Source organism: Carettochelys insculpta, chromosome 4 (genome assembly GCF_033958435.1).
Source record: "Carettochelys insculpta isolate YL-2023 chromosome 4, ASM3395843v1, whole genome shotgun sequence".
NCBI lineage: Eukaryota > Metazoa > Chordata > Testudines > Carettochelyidae > Carettochelys > Carettochelys insculpta.
Genome location: NC_134140.1, coordinates 101,597,754 through 101,619,981, shown reverse-complemented (window position 1 = coordinate 101,619,981; position 22,228 = coordinate 101,597,754). Strand labels below are relative to the sequence as shown.

Here is a 22,228-nt window from a genome sequence, read left to right as displayed (position 1 = left end):
GTGAGTACTGGACTGCCTGTGGATGGAAAGCTGTCTGTTTGGCCGGGGGGGAAATGCTACACAGAAAAAGAAAACTGGAATATTCTGCGTATGATTTTTACAGGGTTTGAGCCGAATCCCCTGAAATCAATGGAAAGACTCCTATTGATTTCAGTGGATTTTTGATCAGACCCTGTATTCAATGCAGTCCTTGTAGTGATAACGAGAAGTTCTGTGGCACCTTATAGACTAACAGATTTATTGGAGCAAAAGCTTTCGTAGGCAAAGATGAGCTTATGCTTATGATCCAAAAAATCTGTTAGTCTGTAAGGTGCCACAGGACGTCTCATTTTTGCAGATACAGACTAACATGACTACCCCTCCGATATCTATAGTGATGACATTGCTACAGTTAATCAGCTGGTGCATCTAAACTGGGACCTTAAAAAAAACTCAACTATATTGCAGGGAATATATTGTGCGACTTCTTCATTTTATTGGATATTGCACTTCTTGACATTATGCTTTTTGCAATGATAGTGGTACAGTTTATAGACCAGTCCACTGTAACATTTATATTTCTATTCAGCTAATTATGCTGTGACAAGAGCATATCAGTTTGGTACATGCAAGAAGCACACTGTAGATATCAAATTGTTTCTCTTTAAACCAAAACTAAAACAAAAACCTTTGGATGCATGCAATGCATAAGTCTTACTTTATACAGAAAAATTCTGCCTGGGATTTCACATGAATAGCAAAAGATAAATGTATAATATTCCTGATGCACCTCCTCCCAGACCCACTGTCCCCTCAGCTGCAGAGGGCAGGTCTTGGTAGAAATATGTTCCACATGGAATCCAGCCCTACCCAGAGGGTGTATGTACTCACCCCATTGATTATACTGTCAAGCAGTTTGCACAGTCAGCTACGCACATTCCCACGGCAAGCCAGAATACAGGCACAAAGTAAATGGAGCTGTTCATAGAAAAACAGTGTAAGTTTGCCCTCATTTGGGGGTAAGCCCCAGACAGTCACAATTTGGCAGAAGAAAAATATTTCTAAGAATCATAATGGAACTTGTTTTCCCAAGTTTTATTCTTAATCTGAGTAAAATATATTACTCTTTTGAAAACATTCCAACACCATAAACCATAAAATATATTCTCTTTTCTCACTTCTGTGTACAAAATAGAAAAGAAAACAAAATGGTTTGTTGAGAGGTACCAAATATCAGAAGCAAATCTGTTCATGGTATTAGTGTCCATTTTCTAATGCAGTAAGTTCAGAGGCAAACAAAGCAAGGTGCCTTTTTGTATTCCTTTTTGCAGCTAGCTGATCACAAAATTTGACTTCAATGTGGCCATCACTGAATGCTTCTCTCCTGGCCTCCTCTAAAGCAATGGGCTCTCTTTGAGAAAGACTTGCCTTTGGCTGCATCATGGTAATCCCCGAGTTTCCAAGTCGCCTGGAAGGGGATGAGTTTTCCTTGACAATACAAAAGCAGATTGCAGAGAGGAAATTTTTCTTGAAGTTCTCATTCATAAAGGCATATACCATAGGGTTACAAATGGAATTGAAAAACCCAATTATCTGAACGATAGCAAAGATCATCTTGATGGTGACATCATCATACTCACTTTCAAAACTACCTGGGGAAAAGGGAAACATATATTTACCCACATGCCATATCTCGTTAGATTAGAAGTTTTGTTCAGCTTCTAGAAAAAATGCTTAGATGTTTTTATCAATTTCAATTATGGGTTTTGACCAGAAAGCAAAAGAATAAAACAATAATATAAAGTCTGAAAATCACAATTTACGAACTCTAAAATTAACATACAGCTGAGTGACACAAAGCTCTCAGTTACACACATTGTTTAGTTAAACCTCATTGTACCCCCATGTTCTATCCTTACTTGAGATTTTTAAACACTGCACTCTTGTCACCCAACAGTGTCCTCTGTTCTTTTAACAGCTCACACAGTGGGAAACTAGCACTCTCCTCTGTATTCTCATCACTTTGGCTATGTCTAACATGAGAGGCTTTTCACAGCAAAACTGGGCTTGGGTCAGGAAAAACCATGGAGTGTCAACACACAAAATGCACTTCGTTGACAGCTTATTGACAAAACCTGGCACATCCGTTGGCAGCGTTATACCTCTCCGTTTTCAGGTATAATGCCTCTCTCGACAGTGCTCTGTGAACAAAACAGCCATGTAGATGCTCTGGGGCCCTTCTGTCAATATACAGAGCTTCCAGTTCACAGGCAGACCAGTTTGCAGTGCTTCCAGTCAGCTGTTCTGTCGAGAAAGGGCCAGGCAGTCTAACCAGTCTGTCGAGCGAGTGGATTGCTCTTTCGATCTGCTTTTATGCGTAGACACAATCTGTCAACGGAAGTTTTGCCAGGAAATCCCTTCCAAAAATGACTTCTGTTGACAGAGGCTTCTCATGTAGATGTAGCCACTGGGCCCAATCTATGACAGATATAAGCAGGTAAAGCTTCAGCCATTTAAATTAAACAGCAGTGATGAGTATTTAGAGCACTTCACATATTCAAAGCACTTTAAATGGAAGTTGGCAGTGTGGCCTAATAGAGAGTGCTCTGTATTGGGACTAACAAGAACTATTCCCAGCTCCACCACTGGCCTGCTGAGTAAATCTGTGGACCTGTTTCACCATCTATAAAATGGAGATAATGATACTGACTCCTTTGTAAAGTGCTTTGAGATCAATGATGAAAAGCACCATAAAAGTGAGTTATTGGCTGGATAAATATTAGCCCTTTTTACACAAAAGGAAAAGGAAGCAAGGGGAAGTGACCAGCCATGCAATGAGTCAGTAGCAGAGCTGGGATTACATCTCAAAACCTACTCACAGTCCTATGCTTAACTCATCATACCTTACTTTTGTTCACCTGTACCAAGACCTGTATTCATTTCTCATCTCTGGTTAACACAGAGGTAGGGTGTCACTTTTAAGGAACTGGGTGACCTCTACTTTACATAAACATGGATCTTCTCTTGCATTCAGAAAATCTCCTCTGGAAATTACTTAGAGTCTGGCTATAACCACTGAGACATCATAGTCGCATGCTGCAAAAGTACAGGCATTCAAGAAGTATTTAAGTACAGTTCACACTGAAATGGATGTAATCAGACCACTGTCTGGTGAGAGTTACAGAATACAGGAAACCAGTTTCCTGAAGAAAGTGGAAATGTTGTCCCTATGTCATCTGCTCTCTCTCTGTCTCTCTCTACCATTCATAAACACTGGTAGGAACATGCAAGTGTACATTCCCCTATGAAATCTTATTTCCTATCAGGGTCACACCCCAATTTTTGAATATTCAGTATCACAAAATATTAAACATTAAATTTCCTCTTTCAATCTTTCCCAAAAGGGTTTCCCAAAACGACATGTTTACAATGAAAGGTGACATTATGCTTTTTCTTTGCTTTGTTCAACAATAGAGCCTATTGATCAGACAAGAGTCCAAGTACCAGAGGGCAATTAGTGACATGGAAAGAATTATCAGATTAAGAAAGCTACAGGCTATTTGCTCGAAAAAAAAAAGCAATTGTATACTAATGGCTGGTTGACTTTTGTTGGTGTGAACCATGTATTTTCAACTGATCATTCAGTGCAGTGCGGAAAAGAAATGCATCAGCGCCATTTGCTGTGCTGATACGTAGTTGTGAGTGTTTTAATGATGATTCCTGGTACCCGAGGCATAGCAGTAGTTAGGATCCACAATTTAGTTTCAAATTTCTATGAGAAAATTGAGGCAGGATCCAAAAATAACCCAGAGCAAAGCCCACAGATAGTCTCTGATTTGGACTGAGGATGTTTTTTTCCTGAACGGCAGCTCTGTAGTATAGCTTGATACTGCACTATCTGCAGGGCCAGTTCTAACAGCTGCAGACCCTTCATGCTCAGGCTGAGAGGAGAGCACCCACAGGGAGACAGAGTACTACAATGGGTCAAGGAGCCTCCACAACTGCAGAAAAAGGGTAAAGGAGAGTCTATGAACCCAGCTTGCTTCATGTCACAATACCTGCAGCCAATGCCCAGCCTGGAGTAGGGATAAAAGGAAAGCAGCTGACTCAGTATGGGTCTGAAAGAGCTAGTCATGATGAGAATCAAAGTACAGATATCTGTGAAAGAAAAAGAAAATTCTTTGAAGAAAACAATGGGATACTGAACAGGTGGGAGGAAGATGAAGGAACAATTTTAAATGAAAGCTTCAGTATTAGGGAACTTCCAAAAGCTATAAAAAAAGAGCAAAATACTGCTCCCACCAGGATGGCATCAGCCTTGAAATGCTTAACTTCCTATCTGTAAGAAGTCTGAGGAAGATACTAAGACTGGACAAGGGCACGAGGGAAAAGGTTTAGGTTGGACATTAGAAAACCTTTCTTGTCAGGGTGGTTAAGCACTGGAATAAATTGCCTAGGGAAGTTGTGAAAACTCCATGATTGGTGATTTTTATGAGTAGCTTAAACAAACGCCTGTCAGGGATGGTCTAGAATAGATAATACTTAGTCCTGCCCTGAGTGCAAGGGACAAGACTAGGAGATTTCTCAGGGCCCCTTCCAGTTCTATGATTCTATGTTTGGATGTAAATGTAATTCTGTGTATGGAAAAAGAAGTAACAACACAGATTGGTTTGAGACAGAGAAGCAGACTCAGCAATAGCTTACAGAGGGGGTTTAGGAAAGGAAGGAGTGTAAGTGACCATATAGTATAAACAGAAGTTGAAACAAAGAAGTATGAAAACTATTTATAACAACTTTTCTGGATACTGAAGAAAGCTTATGGTGTGATATGGAGAGAGGGTTCACTTCCTCAGGGCTGCCACAGGTATAAGAGGAAGAAAGTCTATGTGGACAAGTAAAAGCAGGTGCGAGTAGGGAAATCCACAGGGTGATCATAATGAATGATCTTTTAAAAAAGAGATGAGTGCAGGAATGGGCATCACTTTATTTGCAGGTGACTGTGCCACCGGGGTCACAGGAAAGCAGCCTGAAATAGCTGCTGAAGAGTAAATGAAGCAATAAGGACAGGCAGGGAATGGGGAAACCTGAGGCTTTAAGTTCTCAATTGATAAAACTAAGACCTGATGTTCAGTAAAAGGAAATTTTTAAATTATTATAAATCTTATTGGCGCAGAGGGCAAATAAGTATAGTTAAAAGCTTTGAATATTTAGGAGTGATATCTGATAGCACACTCACTTGGAAGAACCTTATTGAAAGTATTTCCCAAACCTCCTGAGAACCACATTGAAAGTATTTCCCAAACCGCTTGAGAATCATATTGAAAGTATTTCCCGAGCCTCCTGGAGTGTGAATAAGGAAGTATTTGTGATATTAAACAGAACTCCAGTTGTTCAGTATAAGTGCCATACTGATTTTGAATTTGAGAAAGCTTGACTCAGTCTTATCTGTTGGCTTGCAAATTGCATCTGCTGCATTCATCACAACACCCGTGTGTAATGCAGATAGCTGCTGGTGAAATAGACATTTTTTTTTAAGAATAAGGCTTTTGGGCTTCACGTTTTGGGCTGAATTCACTGGAAACTGTGAAGATGGAAACAGTAAGCTAATACAGGATGAATGCTGGGAATTAAGTGGTCAACGTATAGAGCAAAAATTCAGAACGCCTCACGTAAGCAGGGTTAAAGTGTGGATAAAAGGTCTTAGTGAAAATAAGGACTTAGAAGAAATTAATATCTATATCATTGGGAAAATGTATATGTAATAGAAAAAGGAGCATTCAGTGTGCAAGCTACAGCAAAGGTATGCGTTTACTATTAAGGAGAATGCTATTAGCTAGTATACAGTACACCGATGGCTTCAAAGATGTAAGAAGAGGAAGAATGGGAACAGCTGCCTGTGTTCCTGCACTCAGAATCAAGCAAACTGCACAGCAATCAAATCCTTTAGCTGTTTCAACAGCTGTACTGGCAGGAATAATGCTGAAATTGAATTAAGTTATAGATGTGCACAGAGATGCTATGGTCATCCTGTCTGATTCCTTATCTGGCCTACTAGCAATCAGCAATGGCTCTTCAGAGAGGAAATGTGATATCTTAAATGAAACATTACTGTTAACAAATTTTATGTAGATGGGTGTAATCATAATAATAGCGCACAAAGGGGTAATGAGCAAGGACCTGACAGATTACAGTGAGAGCCCTTCAAATAAACTGGAATTTTAAAATGTAATTGAAAATGAGTTGAGAGGACTGGCAAGAACTATGGGTAAAATAACAAAGGGGAATATGAACCATGTGAAAGAGCAAAACCTGCTGCTCCAATGCCTTCAGAAAGAGAAGTGACTATTTAAAATTTTAACTAGTCATTGTAGCTTAAATCGTAATTTGTTTCTAATAAACAAACAAAGATTCTGTGGGATGTGCAAGGTCCAGGAAACGAATCATCATCTCCTTTAGGAGAGCAAAAAGCAAACCATTGAGAAGGGCATTTGATATAAGGAAAAAAGGCCTTTAAGTTCAACATTTTCCTATGGAAATGCCTAGTGGGAACACCAAGAAAATGGGACATTATTGAAAAGAAATATTGAAATTCTTTCAGAATGCTGGGGAAGGCAAAAGACTATGTTTTTAAATGACTTTTGTGGCCCAGTGCTTGGGGCTCATGGACTCAACAAGTATGTCTGCCTCACCATAAAACACAACATGATGAAGAGTTTTACAGGGCTGCCTGAACCCGTCCATCCCTTTCCCTCCTCCAGAAGAAAAGAGAGAACAGGTGTCTGATAGGCTGGAGCATGCCTCACTGGACAGCAGTCAGAGACTTCCTCCACCTGGGGAGACCCACAGCTGCAGGAGGCCAGGAAAGTCCACAAGGTGGTGCTGCTTCAGCCACAACGCTACAAGAACTTTCTCCAGTCCCTCACCTTTCTGTTCATTCCAAGCTACTTCTACCTGGGGCTACATTCAGTGTTCCATCACCCGCTGCTTCCTCTGATGATTCTGGCTGCTGCTGTCTTTGATTAAGAACTTCTTTACAGTCATACACCTAATTCCTGAGACCTACCTTCCTCTCTCAGCTGCTGGAAGCTCACCATGAGTAAGGCCAGTATCTTATGCTCTTGGCTAGGGCTACCTCACGCCACCTGCTTCCATTTCCTACCCCTGCACATTTCAGCCTTTCATTCATCCCATTCTCACCCATTCTTACTGTACCCCAGCCAGCCTGCCCTGGACACCTTCTTCTGCTAACTCCATGTGCCGTTCGTCTGTGTACTTTTATAAGGTAAATAAGGACATACAATTTTAATTAAAGCAGGCAGAAGGTTGAGGCACAAAGGATCCTCCAGTTGGTTGATTCCATAGATGAATGTGCTAAATTGATCCACAGTGGAGAATTACATGAGAGCTACATCAGACATGGTACAATTTCCTGGGTCCATTATATTTTTAAAGAAAAAAAATTTTTTGTTCTACTAAGCATAGCCTGAATACTTCCATCAACATTCATAACAATATCCAGCTTTTTCTGGTCATATCTCAGGGCACTAAGAATTGTGGCCAGAAGACTTTGAATTCTTTTAATACAAATCATTAGGCTAACAAATAAATGCATTGAGTTTTAAGGACAGAAGGGACTATTAGATCATCTTGTCTAACCTCCTGTGTAATACAGGCCCTTAAATGTCATCCTGTTATTCCTGTATTGAGCTTAACAGCTTGTGTTTGACTAACAGCATATCTCCCAAAAGGCATGATTTGTACAACACAGATGTAGTTTTGTTCTTTGAGACAGTTTCTTGGGTTAGAGGTGGGTTTTTAAGTCTTTTTGGTTTTGCTTTGTTCTTGAAAAAATTAGCTATATTTCTAAATTAACTATTTTGACTTTTTTTCCAGCTGAAACTATTTGCTGAATTCCACTTAAAATGAGGAATAGTTTTGGTAACTCTAAAGAAAGACTTTTTTTCAGCAAATGTAATATCACACAAAAAATAAAATATGACAAAACAAACCATGCAGCTCTCATCCGTACCTCTCAGCTACAAGCCATGTTGCTCATACTATAGCTGAAAAGAGGTTTCTGGTAGATAATTGTATTTTCAGTGTGAGTTGCAGCTATGTCTCTCAGCCACTCAAACTCCACTCCATCCCCCACATAGTCAAATAATTTGTTGTTTGTGAGCACACACCTCTATTCAGGGCTGCTGACAGAACAGCTTGGCCCCTGGGCAGGGTGAAGGGGACTGGCTCTGGGCCTCTGGAAAGGGTGATGCCCCAGAAGGAATGGAGGGCCAGAGCTGGGAGCCAGCTTCCCTCAGCCAGTCCTTCAGCACTGCCTGGCTCATACCACCCAGGGCTCTCGTGGTGATTTAAAGGGACCGTAGCACTGGCTGCTGCTGTTCCCACTGTAGTGGCAGAGGCAGCCAAGAGCCCTGGGCCCTATTAATGGCAGGGGTAGCTCACAGCGGTTCTCATGCAACCCAAGTAGCACATGATTATAGCCCAGCTATGTGCTAAAAAATATCTGGGTCCCCGCTACCAGGCCCCGCACCACCAGATTCAGAGCCTGGCTGCCACAGGGTGCGGTGCAGGATCTGGGTCCTGGTTGCCTAGCCCCACACCCCCCGGTGTGAAGAGGTTTCTGGGTGGGAGAGGCTGGGCACAGGGGGATTTTAGCATGGAGAGGCACTACAGTTCTCAGTCTGCAGTCCACACAAATTGAGTGCCACGGCTTTAAGAAAAGAGATGTTTATTTTCTGGATTTAAAAGCATATATTCACCCTAGCTCTCAATGGGTATGTTAGAGAGTTTAATGCTGCAGCAGCACGAGAGTTAGACACATCATCAGTCATGCCATTCCTAAAAGAAAGACACCCACAAAGAAATGATGTACATTAAGAGATGTGGCAGGTACTCACTGTATTCTATCATCATGTGAATCACATGGAAAGGGGCCCAGCAGACTGCAAATAAAACCACCACCATCACCATCATAATGATTGCTCGCTTCTTCTTCCTGAAATTACACTAAGGCAGTTTTTACAAAATAACTTTGAATAAACTGAAGCTTAACACAAGTGCCTCACAAGGTCAGCTTCTAAAGATATTTAGGTGACAAAGGATTCAAGCAGGTACTTAATGGGCTTTACAAAAGTAGGCCTGTACACAGGAATGTCTGTGGGGGACGGATTGCTTTATTGAAAACGTGGACCACAATTGTTTTAAATATAAAGGAGTTCAAAATAGTTGTGCAATGAGTGTGCATAAGAGAAATTAATGAAAAATTTGAGAGGGGAACATTAATTGGTAAAATGATTTTATTGTGTGATACTAAAACTTTATACATTAATAAAGGTTATTTAGAAATCAATTTCTGGGATCTTGTTGTAATATCGTAAATGAAAAACATTACTCTAAAATATTCATCCCCCTCCCTTTCCTGTTGCTAGTAGCCAAGGGCATGCTGGGAAATGTAATCCCTTCCCTGCTCAAGGACCAACTCTCTAGGAAGGGAAGTGGCCAAGGAACTACAGCTCCCAGGGTACCTTGATTTCCCATCCCCATGAGTATAGACCTGAAAAGTGGCCATTTGCTTAATCTTTCCTGAAATCACTATGTTGACTGATCCATATCAAATGAGTAATAAGTGAAAACAGCAATTTCCTAATGCAGAAACCAATATGAAATGTAAAATCTGCTTACCTTCATACAACTGCACTAGTAAACTGTCATTTACTTTATGCAACTCTAAATATTTGTTGGTATACTGAAATGCGGGGGGGGGGGGGGGGTTTACTCTGTGCTGATACTTATGAGAACACAGACTCAAATGATTTTCAAAAATGACTAATCATTGAGTGTCTCAATTTCTGGTTGTCCTATTTGCAACAACTTAAGTGGGCCCAACTTTCAAAAGGTGGATACTTAGCAGGTTCTGAGAAATCAGGCCTCTTCGGATTGTCTGAAATTTGGCACTCAAACTGAGATCCTGTGATTCCAGGAATTCCTGAATGCTAATAGGGAGAGGACTCCTTCCCTCCACACACAGTAGCTCATTGCAGTAATGCTATATATCCCAAAGATATCAAATAAGGTATCCTACATACATAATAACAGAGAGGAAGCCGTGCTAGTCTATACACTATCAAAACAAAAAAATGCTTTTTGTCTACATAAATAAGTGAGAGACAGCTCCTGAAAATCATTGTAGGATATATGTCTAGGTTGTGGGTAATGAGCTATAAATATGTGCTGTAAATACGATATTTAAATGGCATTTGGAAGGCAGAGCATAAGCCCAGCCTGTCCTAGACTTTTATTTATTGGCCTGAATGGCTTGCTTACAGGCAGCAAAATGAAAGTACATTTATATAAATGATAAATAAAGCCATCAAACTAAACAGGGGAAGAGAAGACAATCACAGCAAGGGATAGAAACAGCACCCCAGGAACCCTTTCTAGTTCCAGAGGCAGAAAAAATGGACTTTGAGTAGTACAAGGGGAACAAATAAACTATTTAGTTTTCCATAACTGAGGGGAGGATTGAGGACAGCACCCTCTGAGCCTATGACAGTTGGATCCTCTTGGGTTAAAATACAAGAGCTGCTGGAACCTTAATGTATGTGAAAACCTGCTTAGATAAAGACTGTAGCTTGGTATCCTACACACACTGGTGACACACAAGTCCTGAAAATCATTGTAGGATGTATGTCTGGGTTATGGGTAATGAGCTATAAATGTGTGCTGGAAATACAGTCTTAAAAAGGTGTTTGGGAGGCAGAGCATAAACTCAGCCTGTCCTGGACAAAGAAATGTCTATTTACTGCCCTGAATGGCTTGCTTACAGGCAGCAAAATGGAAGTAGATTTATATAAATGATAAATAGAGCCATCAAACTAAACAAGCAGGGGAGAAGAACACAACCACAGTGAGGGATAGAAGCACAGAACACTATCACTTAAATATCTCTTTTTTATTAATAAACTAATTTATTTTATTACAAAACAACTAGTGCTCTGTATTAATGGGAAGGCAAGCCCTTAAGTAACCTAAGAAGCTGGGGCATGCACTCTCTCTCTCTTCGGCGATAGTGAACTCAATAATTTCTCTGAGCATTCAGTGAGAGGGACTGGACTGATGTATAGGCTGATATGGATGTCAGGGGCTTGGAAAGCAAGGTTTGGACTGGCCAAGTCCCAAAGAGTTTATCAGCAAGACAGACAAGCGGTTGTGTCAGGGAAGTTAGGCAGAGCAGTACCTCAGTGGCTCACAGTTTTAGGTGTCCTGAACCAAACACCACAGGCAATATGATGGCAATCACTTGTTTGCCAAGCATGATCATCTTCCATGCAAGTTGTGGATCCTCAGATGGATGATGAGGCCTATCCTTGAACCATAAGTTCTATTACAGTGAGGACAGATGTTTCCAGGTATGGCAGGAAGCTGTTGTCCTTGACTGGAAGCCAGTCTCTCCTTCCTCCTGCACCTCTTGCCCACCTCAGTAAGTCGACAGGCACGTTCAAAATGCAGGGGACCGTTATGTAGGATTTCTTTTCATTTTTAGCGATCTTGGGACAGCGTCTCCCAAGTGTCAGTGTCAATATTGCACTTCTTTAAGTTACCCTTCAGCAAGTCCTTATAATGCTTCCATTGTCTTCCTACATTACGGTATGCTTCTTTCAGCTGAGAGAACAGGACCTATTTTGGGGCGTGATGATCTGGCAGCTGGATATTGTGACCAGTTCAGAGAAGTTGCTGATCACTGCCATGATACTCTTTGCCTCTTCCAGCACACTTTCAAGTGATGCCTGTAGATTCTCCAGGTTTCAGACCCATACAACTATGTTGGGAAAATAATGGTTTGATAAAAATAAGTTTGGTGTGTATTTGAATGTCATGACCTTTAAAAGCCCTGTGTCATGAACGAGCAAAGCCTGCATTGGCTCAGCTCAGACAATGTTTGATTTCTGCATCAATATCTGACTTCAATGAGAGAGGACTTCCAAAGGAGAAGTGGTTGATATACTTCAATATTTCTCCATTGATTTTAATAGATGGAACATGTGGTACCTCATTTGGAGAAAGCACTCTGGTCTTTTTGATGTTGAGCATAAGACCAAGGCACATATAAGCATTGGCAAACACCTTCAGGATAGTTTTAAGATCTTTCTCAGAGTGGGCAAAAGCTGCACTGTCATCAGCATACTGAAATACCACAATAGATGTGGTGGAAATCTTACTCTTAGCTTCTGGCCTGCTAAGCCTGAAAAAGCTTTCCATCCATTCTATAGAAGATTTTAATGCCATCTGGGATATTCCCAGCAAATAAGTAAAGAATGATGGCAATAAAAACCACAAACATGGTTGGAACGCCCTGTTTGACTCCTGTTTGTAATTTGAAAGATTCACTCTCGGAGCCAGTACTACTCAGAACACTCACACTCGTGTTGTCATGAAGCAACTTTAGGACACTGATATATTGATTGAGACATCCAATCTTTGAAACTACAGTCCAGAAGGCACAGTGATTCACTGAATCACAAGCTTCAGTGAGATCAACATAAGCCATGCACAATGGTCAATTTTGCTCCTGACACTTTTCTTTCAGCTGTTATGCTGTGAAAAGCATATCTATAGTACCGTAACATGGTCCGACACCACTCTGCGACTCTTTACATTTCTTCCGACAAGGGCATACGACAAGTTGCAAGAATCTGTACCACAACTTTGCCCACAGTGGAAAGGAGAAAGATACCATGATAGTCTCCACAGTCCACTTTGTCCCCTTTCTTGAAGAGGGTGACAATCAGATCATCCCTCATTTCATTGGGTATCTCCTTCTTTATACAGACTTTTAAGGATGAGCAGGTAAAGCTGCTGAATTAGCTCTGGTTCACAATCTTTAAAGATTTCAGCTGGGATATGGGCCTGCTGCCCTGTAGTTTTTCATCTGCTTAATGGCATCACGTACCTCATGCAAATTGGGAGGGACTCCAAGCTCATCCCCAGGAGGTCGTTGGGGTCAAGGAGTTCATCTGCAACCATGGAGTCATGGTTAAAAAGATCTTCAAAATGTTTTTTCCTACAAAAATTGATGGCTTCATCGTCCTTTAGAAGTGTGGTTCCATCCTTAGAGTGAAGGGGATTCATGCCATAACAAGATGGCCTGTAGAGAGCCTTCATGGCATTGAAGAAACAACATGTATTGTGGATGTCTGCGAGATGCTGGAGTTCTTGTGCTTTCTCAGTCCACTATTTGTTCTTGAGATCTCTGGCTTTATGCTGGACTTCTGCCTTTGTCTTGGCATGGGCTTCTCTCATTATATTACAATTTATGTCATTCTGACAAGCTCAAAATGCCTTCTTTTCTCATTGATGAGCTGCTGGCTAAGGCTCATACTTCAAGCATTGGTAATACAGATTTATAAATGATTTGGAGAAGGCATTGAGAGGGCAATTGGCATGCTGTATGGGAAAAGGGTAGAACTCCTGGCTTTGGGAGTCATTAGAACCACTGTGTCTTTGCATACCAAGTATATTTTAGCTAATGGTCTTGACTGCATTTCAGGTACACTGGATTGCATTCAAGCAGAAATTCTCATGGGATATAATGTCTTAACTATGTCTAAAGCCATTAATACAGTAACTTGTAGTAAAAGCAAATATTGCTCTGTAGTGATAGGAAGAAACTGTAAAGACAGAGAAACAGCTCAGGGGGAGGGACATCCCTGGCCCTCACTCATCAGACAGACACAGAGAGTTTCCTGGGAGAAGTTGGCAAAAGATCCAATTTGAGCTAACAGCCAGTAAAATCTTGCACTGAAGTAGAGAGCAGACACATCCCTAGAGCTCTTGGGGGACCTCAGCTGGGAGGAAAACAGGGAAAGGTTTTTTCAGAGGAGGAAAGAATGCTTGAAAGAATTACAAGCAGCTGGTTGTGCCTGTTACGCATTGTAGGGGGATAATGACATTAGCCCACAACCGTCCTTCTGCAGGTCACCTGGTAACTTATGAAAGGTTGAAGAATTTTTATTGCGCATATATGAGATGAGAGATTACTGCAGGTCATGTGATTGATGTCCAGGGTGCAAGAATCTGCGGGGTCTCACAAACCAACCCTACAGCCCTGACCTGTGATCAAGGAGGCACTTCTTAAGGTGGAATGAATATTGTGGACCCTATGCCTCAGCCAACCCAGGTGAAATACAACACATATATATATTGGAGGTAGAAGGGCTCCTGGGTCACAGGTACCCAAAATCATTAGTCACTGTTGAAAATCTTGACCCAAAATTTCAGTGTAGGGCTGCAGTTAAGGTGCCCAGACATCACAGTGATGTATTATAAACACAGATGGATGGATCATTTTACATAGTTGTTTCAAGCATATATGTGAGTATGTGATATTTAATAACTTGACAGCTTTTACTTCATAGTTTAATGCAGGAGATAATCATTTCCATTATGGTAGGCAGTCTAGAGAATACTGTATTTTAAAAGTCCATGTTATTGTTATATCTGTCCAAGGAAGTCTAATTCTGATACCTAGAGATGAAGAAACAGCTCAAAAGTCCATGACAGATCAAAAAGCAAGGATCTTTTCCTTGGATCTGGAATACTGACTGGATCTGTAATATCTCATTACTCTGTCCCTGTCCCTGTCCAACATAGGCAAGAAGTTGGATGGAACCTCGCTCCCTGATAATTTTTGTTTCTCAGATAGTGTTTGGAGGAATGTGAGGAGGAGGAGGTCTGTCTACACCATGTATTAGGAATACATGCCCTGCTTTCACCATAGCACTTAGCAGACAGAGTATGTCTGGATTTACCTTTACTCATGAACTTCCACAGAACATTATTACCACCATATGTTATAAACTTCTACCACGTGAGTTAAAGGAGTAATTCCACTAGCAGAGAGAAGGGGTAGAACTTTATCCTCTTTATGGAAAAGCTACTCGCTGGGGACAGACACAAACTTTACAAGGATGTCACATTACTATTTTATTCAGTTTTTCAACTTCATCAGCATTCGCATTTTGACTATTAGCCACTTGACTGAGCAATCTTTTTCTGTGAGTTGCTACTTATTATTCTCCTTGGATTCAATATTTAATCCGGTGCTCCAGTTTTCTGTATATATATTGCTAGAAGTTGCCATCACACCAGCAAACAAACTTGCCAAATTAAATGGAAATTACAGTGTAATATATAAAATAGATTAATTGTGACACTAAATTACGAATTGTGAGTACTATACCATTTACTTGCCTGCTTGTTAATTGTTCATTTTTCATTGCATTTCAAACACAAAGGTGCCATCTCGATGGCCTTATGAGGCAGAAAAAGACTGAGGGACGAGAAACTACCATAAATTAGAGTATAACAAAGTTAGTTTTCCAGATAAGTTCTGATTCTTTTATTTAATGTGGTACTTTTGTTTTAAAAAGCTAACGGAATAGTAGTTATAGATACACAATTAAATAAAAACTCACACTAGAAAACTTTTGATATTATTGATCTTATTCCAGGTGGATTCTAAAAGGAATTGTATTTGATCACTTCTAATCTGCCGCAGGAATGTAACAAGCTGGTTTTAGCTTCGCAATTCATGACCCACATATTAGGTGCTAAATGTGCCTAAAGAATCCAGTTTTAAGAGTATGGCTGTGTAGCACTATTTGAAAAAATCAGAGCCTTCGAAGGCATATCAAGTTGGGCACTTAATATAAATCATTGATGGTTGTTGAAAATTTTGTCCATCATTGCTTTTCTTGTTTCCAGTCCCCACATCTGCTATTCAAGACTGAATATTCTCACTATGTGGTTTCACTGTACAAACCTTGATATTTTAGACATTTCATTCCCATGAATGGTTTGAAGAACTGAAGCATCTCCCACTCGTTTCTTCATCCAGAGTTCATAGCCAATCTTAGTGTACAACAGAAGCATCAGCATCAGTGGAAGAAGGAAGAGTATGACAAGAATGAAGGTGGCATATATCTTTTGGTGCATAGCACTGGTCCACTCTTCCAAGCAACACACATACTCTTTTTCATACAGAAAGTCATATTTAATCTGTAACATATGAAACAGGTATGAGTTGCTATAATAAGCTAACAATGAAGAACGTCACATGTTCTTAAAGCCCTTTGCTTTATAATAGGAATTGAGTTAGAGAGACCTTTCAAGTGAGACTATTTTTGGATGCATTTTCCATGTGTAGTGCAGGATGCTCCATGGCTTATGCAGGACACAAAACATACTTCCTTTAGTCAGCATACGGACTGTCCTCCAAGAAGGGCTAGCTGTTTTTTAACTGACACCCTTCTTCGGACTTTATGCAGTAGAAGCAAATGTCAATTTCTCATTACAGGAAGCTTCTGAGGTGTGCTGAACCAATATACCATTAGGACAGATTACTTCAAAGGTTGTACTGGCCATCTTGGCCAATACACCAGGAATTGAATAGGCATCCTCCAGCCCCAAATACAAGTCTGTGAAGCATGAGCTAAACAGACTAGTGGCTTTCAGATTAGGGCTGTAGCAGACTTATACTTTCTGTGTAACTGCTGCAGAGAGACACCTGTAGCACCCATTCACCTGTGAGTTACACTGGCTCTCTGTGTACCACTAGTCGATGTCAGGCAGATTTGCATCACCACAAAGGAAACAAGCTTGCCCCAAACATCTTATTTTAATTTTCCTCATCAGCTGGGGTTGGGGCAAGGACTGTTTCTCTATAGCAACTATCACACTTATTAATGTTACTCTAGTCACTTTAGAAGTAATAGTAAAATTAATTAATAATACAAATGAAATAGTTAACAACAAATATAGAACTAAACAATGGATGAAGGAAAACCAGTGCATCCAATTTATTCAGCCTTTCCAGAGATTTTTGATGAAAAACCTCAGGGACAGGTCACCTGAGATGCACACCCCTCCCTGGTGCTCTGAAATCCTGCCATGGCCCAACTCCCTACCCTTAGACCCCTCCTGCACCAGTGTCCACTGTAAGCTGAGCACTTGGGTGTGGCCCAGGAGAGATTCAGGTGCTGCCCAGCTGATCAGCAGAGTGCCCACAGCCAGTGGCATGTGTTTCCTTTGGCGGTGCAGATTTGCACACGCTGTGGTGCACACAATACAATTTATTCCACACATGGATGGAAAAACTTAGAGGGAACACTGCCCTGCACCCCTTAAACCCTGCACCCCTTCCCACATCACACACCCCTCCCACACCCAAACTCCCTCTCAGTTAACCAGAGTTTTTCCATTTATGGGTTTTCCACATTCCCCTAAAATTCCAGATAAAAAGTTTTTACTGTATTTGGAGTTTACTCAGCCCTACTGCTGTCCCAGCAAGAGCTAACTCTGAAAATGAGGGCTCCCTCCCAAAGTGTGATTACATTATACCATACCTCCAATCGCTGCACGTGCCACATGGGTGACCCAACAATAACTGCCAGCAACCAGACTATGCCTGTAAACAAACAATTGTCTTTTTAATGCTCAGCAGAACAGGAAACTTCACATGAATTCATTTTACTTGAATAGTTTCAATTACAAAACAAACTGCATTTCATACTGCAAACCAAACTCCAAATTTAAGGTCAAGTTTTATAGTCAACATGCATGGGCAATTAATGTATTGTAGATATGAACAATAGCAACACTTTTCTCTTCCTCAAGCAGCTGGATCAAGTGTTTCCTTTCTAAGAATTTCAGGAGCATTCAGTCTCATGGCCAGCTACTTTTGATGCCCAGACAACATCTGCCCCATGAAAAGGAAGATCAACATACCCTATGTTCTCTTTGTATAGCAGATATGAGCAACGAACACAGCCTTGGCAACCAAAGTGCCTTTTCAGCCATGCCTGTATACTTTGAATGTATCTTGCAAAATGACTAATGAGGTTATTGAAATCCTAGTCAAAACCTATTCAAATACAAACTATTTTGGGTTAGAACTCAAGGCTTCATCACAAAGAGGACAGATAGCAGCAGGGATGTTCACTTTGTTTTACATTAGCCTGTTACTCTGTAGGGAAAAAAAAAGAACAAAGCCAGGCTTTTGAGGCAGCCAGATTAAAAAAGATGTGGATGATGTGAATTTTAAAAGAGGGAATAAATGTGAATCTCCATGCACTGCCAGGGAGAGTCAGCAGTAACTCACAACCTCTGTACTGTGCAGAGATCAACAGCTTCTCTACTATTCAAACTTCCAACCCCCATTGCACTCAACAGAAGCATTCAAATCACAGAAAAGGTGCATGACTACTGGAGCTGCCTGTGATCTTACCCAGCATTGTGAAAGCTCTTCTGTTGGTGTACTGCCATTTCATTTTTAATGGATGCACGATTCCCTGATGCCTTTCCACAGCAATGCAAGTCATCGTCAGAATCTCAGCAACAATGGCGGCAGATTGAACAAACGGTACCATCTTGCATGCAAAGGCACCTGTGAAGTATGTAACCATGACAGTTAATAAAAATAATAAACCCAGGTAGTCAGTAAAATGATATTAAGAACAAATTAATCTATCTTTTTTGGATATATTTATTTCAATACCTAGGCTTCTAAGATGTTCCTATCAAGGGTTTGTTACGTGTGGCCCCTTGTACTCCTATTACATTTAGAACTATTTGAAATTTTCATCTTTAAATTGTATGAGAGGGGGGAAAAGACCTCTTATGTCATCTTGCTCAACTCCATAACAGCCTAAGACTCTTCTCACACATTTTATTAGCATTCTCTTCAGCCTATTTTTAAATGTTCCGAGTTACATGATAGCTACAAGATGCCTTTCCCTCCGGAGGTTGTTTTGCTGACTTATATATCAGGCTGTTTTTATTGTTATGCAGCTGACTTTTTCCTTTTCTTCATCATCTCACTACTTCTGGTTATAGCCCTTTATTCTCCTCCATCCAAGATATTTACATCCTTCAAAATAGTCATAGCTTTCAGTTGTCTTTTTATGTACGAGTTAGCCAAGCTGTTTACTTTTCACTCATCTAAAATGTCTCTCATAAATCAACACCTTAACTATTTTTGCAATTTTCTAATCTTATTTGTCAAGATATTTTGTTAGCAAGATTGTCAGAAGTGAATGCAGTATTCCAGTTTCAAAAAGTTCATATAGTTTCCTTCCACAAAACATGATGCTTCTGTAAGTTGCCCCAAGCAATCATACTAACTACACATTTAATTTGCAGCCTACTACTATTTAGTCCAGTGTTTCCTAAACTATGTTCCGTTGAACATTGGTGCTCCATGAACAACTTGCAGGTGTACCATGACTGTTTGGAAAAATACACTGATAGTATATATTTTCTGTTATTAAAACTGGATACAATGTTACTTCTGCATTGCTGTGATACCTGATCAAATAACTTCAATTTGTTTTTGTTATATCCATTGCTAGGGTTTTGTGTTTTCTTTTTTTTTTTTTGCGGAGGGTCAGGGGGCGTGTCTGATAAATTTTTTTAAGAACATTTGCATGGGCATTCCACATAAAAAATATTATTGCTTGGTGTTCTGTAGTCTCAGAAAGTTTAAGAAACACTCCTTTAGTCATTCTGAATTATTGATTTTAAGTAACTCTCAAGAATATAGCTGTACTTTGGATTATTCTTTCTCAAATGTATTCATTTATATTACCTTCTTCCCAAACAGAAACTTGCCATTCTCTGACCAATATTTCTAATTCTTGAGGTCATTTTACATTTTTTGCCCTGTCAACTTTCTCCCTTTTAGAATATTTTCTTAATTCCATCAGTGATGCCATATTCCCTTTACTATATCATTAATAAAGATTTTTTTGCAAAAGGTACCCAGAGCTACCTTTAAATAAAGCCAAGCAAGTTATATGGGTGTGTAAGGGGGTCCACATGCTCTTGAGCGCCCCTCCGTACCATGTAAGATCTTATCTGTTGTCTTCAGGGTTCTGAGGGTGGGATGTGACAAGCCCTGTCCAGGCTGCTATCAGTTCCTCTGTTAGGCTTGTGGCCAGTATCTGGGTCTCACTGAGCTCTTAGTTCTGTTCACACTCAGAACTGTCCAAAGTGCTGCTGGTCTCCTCCCAAGTAGTATCGAGAACTGCCTGGCCCTGGCCCAGCAGCTTCTTTTATATGGGCCTGCTAGTTTCTGATTGGCTGCCATAAAGACAGCCACTCTGTCCTGCTGGGAGGACCCCTCTTCTGCTCCTGTCACTTGGATGGGATGTGGCAAGGCCCTGGCCTCCTGTCAGGCAACAGGGCTTAGTCCACCCCATCGCAGGGTGCAATTAAGAACTTAAATGTTTTCCCGGTATATTTGGTTTGTTTGAAAATTAAATGTTAAAAAGTGTTTAAATGCACACCGCACAAACAATGAAACGTAGAAAACAGGAGGAGGAGAGATCAAACAAGACTCAGTCCTACCCTCTGCTGTGCAAACTGGTGATCGGACAAGTATGGAGGAGAAATTTCTCCAAATGTGAGCATCAGGTTATGCTGCCATCACAGTATACAGGAAGGAGCAAGAATGGAAATCCAGTTTAAGCACAAGACTGTGCACCAAAGATTTACTATGGCTTATTGAATTGTATTGGCTCAAATTCCTTTGAGCTTTGTGCTGGAGGATTAAGCTCCAAAGACATGTGGGTTAATAGTTAGGGTACATGGCCAAATCTTTAAATGTTACGGGCACTTAACTCCCGTTGTAGCCAGATGGCAAATATACATGAAGGTCCTGTTCAGAGAAGTAGCAAAATGGACCTCACAGGTCAATAGCCTCATGCAGTCTTAGCCTGGCCAGCAGGAACCACAAGGAAGATGATCCACTGGGCTGCATCTATACTTGCCACTGTTCTGCTGGCCAGGGAAGGATATGGATTACTTGGTATTTTACTGAATGGTTAACATCAGCAGGATAAGACCCCTGTGAAACAAAGACAGCCTGGCGATAATCATGACTCATAAATTATAAAATACCAAGCACTTTTACAGATCCATGAATGTATATGGCAAATTGTTAACGAGACAGATCCAACAGCTCACTAAAAAATATCACTTTTGCTACATCTACACTCGCCAAAAACTTCAAAATGGCCATGCAAATGGCCATTTCGAAGTTTACTAATGAAGCGCTGAAATACATATTCAGCGCCTCATTAGCATGCGGGTGGCTGCAGCACTTCGAAATTGAGCCGGTTCGCCGCTGCGTGGCTCGTCCAGATGGGGCTCCTTTTCAAAAGGACCCTGGCTACTTCGAGGTCCCCTTATTCCTATCTGCTCATGGGAATAAGGGGACTTTGAAGTAGCCAGGGTCCTTTCGAAAAGGAGCCCTGTCTGGACGAGCCGCGCGGCGGTGAGCCACGTCAATTTCGAAGTGCTGCAGCCACCGGCATGCTAATGAGGCGCTGAATATGTATTTCAGCACTTCATTAGTAAACTTCAAAATGGCCATTTGCATGGCCATTTCAAAGTTTTTGGCTAATGTAGACACGGCCTTTATGTTTAGAGCAGCGTAGGAGAGAACATTCATTCTGTAGTTGAATTATACCTGCTCTGCAAAGTTAGCATATTACCACTTGAGTAAAGTTATAAAAAATAATCCCTACCTCCACTTCACAGTTGACAGAGATAAAAATAAGCAGGTAAAAATTATGCCACAAACCTTGGTTGTCTTTGGAAAATCAGCATCTTATTAGCAATAAGCTAAAGGCAAAATTATATGAGGTCTGAATCAAAAGAAACCTTTCCATTGACTTCAATGAACTTTGGATGAGGCTACCAAAGGGGAGGGAGAGAGGCAGGTATACATGGGTAAAGCAAACAGTAATTCCACTGGCACCAATGGCTTTAATGCTAGTTTGTTCCTAATCCGCAATAGAAAAGTCCAAATTGTTCTGACTGTAGGTTGTACCTCCAAAAAACATCACTCTCTGGTCTGGCAACAGCCCTCATCTGGCAGGACTAGGGATGCTTCTGAACCAGAGGGCTGGGACAGGAGGGGAAGCCAAGCTGGTCTCCCAGCAGCCCTGCAGGGGTGAAATGGGGCTGGTGGTGGTATCCCCTGGCAGCCCTAATGGGGTCAAGGCCCAGGTTCCAGCATCCCATCAGCCACAGGGAGCTAGGCCTGGGGCATCAGTGTCCCTGGAAACCACAGAGGGGCTGGGGCCAGGGGAGGCCAGCATCCCCCACCCAGAGCACAGCAAGGTCTGGGGAGCTGGTGTCCCACAGCTGCCCCACATGGAGCTAGGGAGGA

At 41.1% G+C, this 22,228-nt stretch overlaps 1 protein-coding gene across 1 annotated transcript in view; it reads right to left on the bottom strand.

Annotated features, from left to right (window-relative positions):
- Window positions 1-1,236: 1,236 nt before the first annotated feature.
- The window catches only part of QRFPR (pyroglutamylated RFamide peptide receptor), a 53,997-nt gene continuing 33,005 nt past the window's right edge, over window positions 1,237-22,228 (bottom strand). The window contains exons 2-6 of the mRNA XM_074991950.1: window positions 18,281-18,439; window positions 17,400-17,461; window positions 15,818-16,053; window positions 8,895-8,992; window positions 1,237-1,631 (exon numbers count right to left, since the gene is read on the bottom strand). Coding sequence (XP_074848051.1) covers window positions 1,237-1,631; window positions 8,895-8,992; window positions 15,818-16,053; window positions 17,400-17,461; window positions 18,281-18,439 — 950 coding nt within the window. The remainder of the gene's footprint in view (window positions 1,632-8,894; window positions 8,993-15,817; window positions 16,054-17,399; window positions 17,462-18,280; window positions 18,440-22,228) is intronic.